This window comes from Galeopterus variegatus, unplaced genomic scaffold (genome assembly GCF_000696425.1).
Source record: "Galeopterus variegatus unplaced genomic scaffold, G_variegatus-3.0.2 Scaffold75, whole genome shotgun sequence".
Lineage (NCBI taxonomy): Eukaryota > Metazoa > Chordata > Mammalia > Dermoptera > Cynocephalidae > Galeopterus > Galeopterus variegatus.
Window position 1 is genome coordinate 987,754 of NW_007726186.1, and position 6,000 is coordinate 993,753.

General features: G+C 42.6%; 1 protein-coding gene across 2 annotated transcripts in view; it reads left to right on the top strand.

The window, feature by feature from the left end:
- The window catches only part of FAM169B (family with sequence similarity 169, member B), a 61,358-nt gene that overhangs the window by 24,605 nt on the left and 30,753 nt on the right, over positions 1-6,000 (top strand). For both annotated transcript variants that reach the window (XM_008578567.1, XM_008578570.1), the window contains exon 3: positions 1,511-1,688. In XM_008578567.1, the coding sequence (XP_008576789.1) occupies positions 1,511-1,688 (178 nt within the window). The remainder of the gene's footprint in view (positions 1-1,510; positions 1,689-6,000) is intronic.

Here is a 6,000-nt window from a genome sequence, read left to right on the forward strand (position 1 = left end):
TGTGCCATTTGCAGTAAGCTGCCTTATTTTTATTACTAGAGCATCTGAAAAGCATTTAACTGTTTTAGAGACCACGTACGTGATCTCCCTTGATCAGCAGAGGAAACCGAAGCTCTAAGAGGTTGTGAGTTGCTGAAGATCTCCCAGCAAATCCAATGTGAGAACCCACACTACACATGATAACGATGATGATAATTTAAGGGTTAAGTATTAAATATAGAACCAAACATTAGTATTTGTATTAAAGTTCCCCTTTCCTAGAGTCTCAGTTCTAGATGGAGATGCAGAGGAACCGCTGGCTGGACTTGGAAGCCCCAGCCTGTTGTTTCGAGCCTGCCTTAGACCAAGCCCTTGCCCAGCTGTCTCAAGCCCTCTTTGGAATGAGGCAGGGAAATCAATAAATGTAATCACTTACCTCTGAGCTTCAATTTCCTCACCAATAAGCCAGGACCTCCCTGGCAGGGGATGAGAATCAAATGGTAGTGGTGGGTGGGAGTTAATAATGTTGTTGATCTGGTGGTGAGGGGGACACACACACACGCACGCGTGTGTGCTGTGATGTAGCAGTGTTGCCAGAGTAAAATTCAATAATACAATACTGTCACTTCATAAATAGCTGATGGGTTTCATGTCATGGGCCACATTGTAGCAGTTGCTTGTGGCTGTCTGGAGAGCTGCATTTAGGAGCTGAGACTGTGTCCAGCCGTAGCCAGATAGCTCTGTCTGCTATGCAGAGGAGGGAGGCCTTGATCTCAGCCACATGTTTGCCATCCTTGGGCTCCACAAATGCAGAGAATTTTAACAGGCAGGAGCATGAAGTCGTGCTGACTTGGGAAGGATGAAGTTTCTAACTCAGTGTGGGCCCAACCACAATATACTTTCCTCACTTGTGAGGACTTTGCTATGGGCAAGAGATGGTTTCACTTTACAGCCTTAAAATGGAGTGGGCCTTGAGTCCCAGTAATTCTCTAGGACTGGGACTCTGGCATGTAGTCAAAATCTGTCACAAGCCATTGAATGTTGGCTGCTTTTGGTGCAGCAATTGGTCTCCCCGATTATTTACCCTCCTTCTTAGGGCCAGAATTCTGGGCCTAGAGCCTGCTGTTGTTAAAAATGGCAGATTGGGTTTATTTCAGGACACATCCAGCAAATTTGCTGAAGTGGGTTACCCTGGACCCCTCTAGGTGACTTCCTGTTTCTTCAGTGTGTGATTTAGCATGTGTTCTGCCGACTTACATTGTATGGCAGCCCAGGGGACTCACAGGCCCCCTCTGGCCTTGTTCCTCGCTCCTGGAGGCTGCACTGGTGGGAAAGGCGAGTGGTCTGAAAACCTGTGAGGTGCGGTGATTCACATTTTGGCCCTTGAGCATGAAAGACTCCTGTGGCCGTGGAGCGTGCCCCTGTCCCTGACGTGGGGACCGGCTCCAAGCCCCAGACTTGTTGCATCTGAGTCTCCTCTCTGGTCTCCCTTGCTTGTTGTTATCTTTATTTATTTATTTTTCCTTCCAAGGTTCAGTCATTTGGGGAAAGGATTGTGCTTTTCATTCTAAACGTCGTTATTTTTGGAAGATCGGAGAGAAATTTGGATGATGATGCCATGTTTTTTCTACCTCACTCTGCGGAGGAGCAAGCTAAAATTCTGTGGAGACACGGGGCAGCCGTTGGATTTTACACAACCAAAATGAAAGGTGAGGGACACGCGGCAGCTCAGGGCCACTGCCATTTCAGGCTCAGGCAATGGGCGGGGCAGGGAGGAGCCCTAGATGTCTGCCTGACTCCGAGGGCTCCCTTAGCACAAGCATTACATGGAGAGAATCTTCTGGCACAGGAAGTATCACTCATTAAGCTGTGGTGTAAATAACCCAACGTATGGATTTCGTTTTCACCACGTTTTTTGTCCTATTGGTGAACAGGGAGAAAAGCATGTCTCTTTGATTTCCAGGCAGTGCTTTGCCCCTTTGAATACTTGTTGCAGTTCATGGTGTAAGGTGACTTTGCAAGCCCAATGCTTTTTTATTTCTTTAATGTAACCAATTAGCTGTCAGGAAAAATACCATTGCTAATAGCTGACATGTGGAACAAAAGCAGACTGGACGCCCAGATTTATAGACATAACCTCAGGAGAAAGGGAGTCCGGCCGTGACAACAAGGTTAGGTTAAAAGACTGTGACTTGAGGGGCAGTGACCAGCGGTAGGTGTGGACCTCGTACCATTTTGCCCAAGAAATTGTTCACTCCTTTAAAGTTGCTTTCCGTAATAGTTTCATTAAATTTTAAAGGCTATCAACATCTTTGACTTGACTGGTCCCAGCCACGTCATTAGGTTCCTATAAAGTTCTTAATTTGAGCAAAAACTAATTTTTCCTGTAAACCATGGGATGTGCTGTTCCCTGAGTTAAGTGCTTTCCTGGGGGATGAAGAGGCTGACTGTGGGTGGGAGCCATGCTCACATCGTGTATGCGTCCTACCTGTCCACGATGGAATCCATCTGCGTTTCTCACTTTTTGTTTTTTCTCTCAGTGTGATATGACCGATTTCCCACCCAAACAGCTCCTCCGTTTGTTAGTTGATTGTCTGTCAAGGTCTGTCATAGAAGCTTTAACACCTGTGTCTTAGCATCTGTCCTCAGAAGCCATTTGTACTTTGATTTTATTGTGCCCTTTCACTTTTGAGTGGTCATGTTCTTTAGTCATTAATGTTGGATAGCCTGAGGGACCTGGAGAGTGATTAAGTGGAAGGGAACCTTTTCGTAATTCCTCTTTCTGGGGAGACTCATTAGTTGTCATTTTCTACCAAGTAGCTGGTCTTAAATCTGTAACAGAATCATTTGTGGCTTATATATCCTACTAATAATCACAAAAACTGTTGACAAATTCCCGTGTGATGTGTGAGAACAACAGGTATGGAGCAGAAAGAGCTTGACCTTGGTCTTGCCTGGTCCTGCGTCTGCTCCAGGAGGTGGTGATACCAAGGGCTTCCGGTTCCATAGAGACAAAGCAGAAGTTGGTTGTCACTGCCTCGTTCTCCCCTAGGCAGATCCAGAGCCTTGGAGTGGAAGGACCTTAAGACGTTGAGGTGAGGCAGACCAGACTAGGTGCTGGAATTTGTGCCTCTTCATTTCAGACAAACGAATTCCACAACTTCAGTGGAAAGTTCTCTGAAGCTGCTTATTGGGTTAGATTGTTTTCAATAATGTACTGGTTTTTTAAGTGTCTTTTTAAGTCTTGTTAGTTACCCAGCAATTTAGTTGGTTTAAAAACTATCAGACCAGTAGAAAATTAAATAAAGAAAGCAAGTATATTTTTTAGGTGTACATTGCCAACTTAGATTTTTTTTTTTTACTGTCTATTTCTGGATTAGCTTATTTTTGGAAAGATGAAATGAAAATATTTCCATGGAATCACCACACACACACATACACACACACACACACACACAAGGGGTCTTCAAAAAGTTCATGGAAAATATGTATTATGAAAAAACTATTCATGGATTTCAACATTTTTTTGCAGCAAATAAAATCATACTAATTCGTTATAACATGTTTGAATAGGATCTAGATTGAGGCACTAAGAAGCATAAGACCTCAATTTGAAAAGAGCCCTTATCAGAGCAACATGAATTCTGCTGAAATTGAAGTAAGAACAAACATTATATTTATGGTGAAGCTGGGGTGGAAGAATGGTGAAATCATTAATACTTTACCAAAGCTGGGCTGGCCCGGTGGTGCACTGGATAGTGCGCCGCTTGGGAAGTGCGGCAGCGCTCCCGCCCGAGGGTTCGGATCCCACATACGGACCGGCTCCCGCTCACTGGCTGAGCGAGGCGTGGGAGCAACACCGAGGTTTGCAATCCCGTTGCCAGTCCCTGGTCCGGTACGGGGGCAACACTGAGGGTTGCGATCTGTTGCCGGACACGGAAAAAAAGACAAAAGACAAAAAAAAAAAAAAAAAAAAAACTTTACCAAAGCTTATGGGGACAATGTCTCAAAGAAATCAGCAGTTCACAAATGGATAACTCATTTTAAGAAGGGACAAGATAATGTTGGAGATGCAGCCCACAGCGGCAGACCATCCACATCAATTTGCAAGGAGAAGACTACTCTTGTTTGTGCCCTAATTGAAGAGAACCGATGACTAACAGCAGAAACATCAGCCAACACCACAGACACCTCCGTTGGTTCAGCTTACACGACTCTGACTGAAAAATTACAGAGGAGCAAACTTTCTACTTGATGGGTGTCAAGACTGTGGCACCCACATCAGCTGCAGACAAGAGCAGAGTTTTCAATGGAAATTTTAAGTAAGTGGGATCAAGATCTTGAAGCATTTCTTTGAAGAATTGTAACAGAAGATGAAACATGGCTTTACCAGCTACAATCCTGAAGACAGAGCACAATCAAAGTCATGGCTACCAAGAGGTGGAGGTGGTCCAGTCAAAGCAATGGTAGACTGGTCAAGAGCAAAGGTCATAGCAACAGTTTTTTGGGTGCTCAGGGAATTTTGCTTGTTGACTTTCTGGAGGGCCGAAGAACAATAACATCTGCTTATTATGAGAGTGCTTGGAGAAAGTTAGCAAAAGCTTTAGCAGAAAAATGCCCAGGAAAGCTTCACCAAACAAAATCCTTCTCCACCACACCAATGCGCCTGCTCATTCCTTTCATCAAAGAGCAATTTTGAGAAAGCTTCAATGTGACATCATTAGGCATCCACCTTACAGTCCTGATTTGGCTCTTTCTTTCTTCCTTTTGTTTCCTAATGTTAAAAAATCTTTAAAGGGAACCTCTTTTCTTAAGTTAATAATGTAAAAAAGACTGTATTAACATGGTTAAATTCCCAGGACCCCCTGTTCTTTTGGGATGGACTAAATGGCTGATATCATAACTTAGAAAAGTGTTTTGGTCTTGATGTAGCTTATATTGAGAAATAAGGTTTATATTTTTTTATTTTTATCTTTTAATTCCATTTTTCCACAAACCTTCTGAAGTCTCCTTACACACACACACACACACACACACACACACACACACACACACACGCAATTTCACCATATATATAAAAAACCACCAGCCATGTATGAGAGTTCCAGCTGCTCCACATCCTTGCCAATACTTGATATTGTTACTGTTTTAAATTTTAGCCATTCTACAAAGTGTGAAGTGGCATTTAAGTTTGGTTTTAATTTGAATTTTCCTAATGATGAATGCTTTTGATCATGTTTTCATGTGCTTATTTGATAGTCATATATCTTGTTTGATGAGGTGTCAGTTTCATTATTTTTGCCCATTTTTCAAAACTTGAGCTATTGATTTTTTTATTTTTGAGCTTTGAGAGTTCTTTATGTATTTTACATATCAGTTCTTTATAAGATTTGTGTTTGAAAACATTTTCATTTTGGTAATAGTGTTTTCTTTTTTTTTTTTTTTCCTTTTTGTCTTTCTTCGTGACCGGCAACGGGATCGCAACCCTCAGTGTCGCGCCCGCACCTCGCTCAGCCAGTGAGCAGCCGGTCTGCATGTGGGATCCAAACCCTCGGCAGGAGCGCTGCCGCGCTCCGAAGCGGCGCACTGTAGCAGTGCGCCACCGGGCCGGCCCTGGTAATAGTGTTTTCAAAGAGCAGTAGTTTTCAATTTTGATGTAGTCTAATTTATCAATTTTCATTATTATTCAGTTCAAAATATTTTCTAATTTACTTTGTGACTTTTGTGGGTTCTTTAAAAGTGAGTTTTTAGCCTAAAGCCTCTACAAAAAAACTCTTGGAGGTGATAAATGATTTCAGCACAGTAGCAGGATACAAAATCAACACACAAAAATCAGTAGTATTTCTATTCTCCAATAGTGAACATGCAGAAAGAGAAATCAAGAAAGCCTGCCCATTTACAATAGCCACCAAAAAAATAAAATACCTAGAAATTTAGCTAACCAAAGATGTGAAAAATCTCTATAATGAGAACTACAAACCACTCCTGAGAGAAATTAGAGAGGATACAAGAAGATGGAAA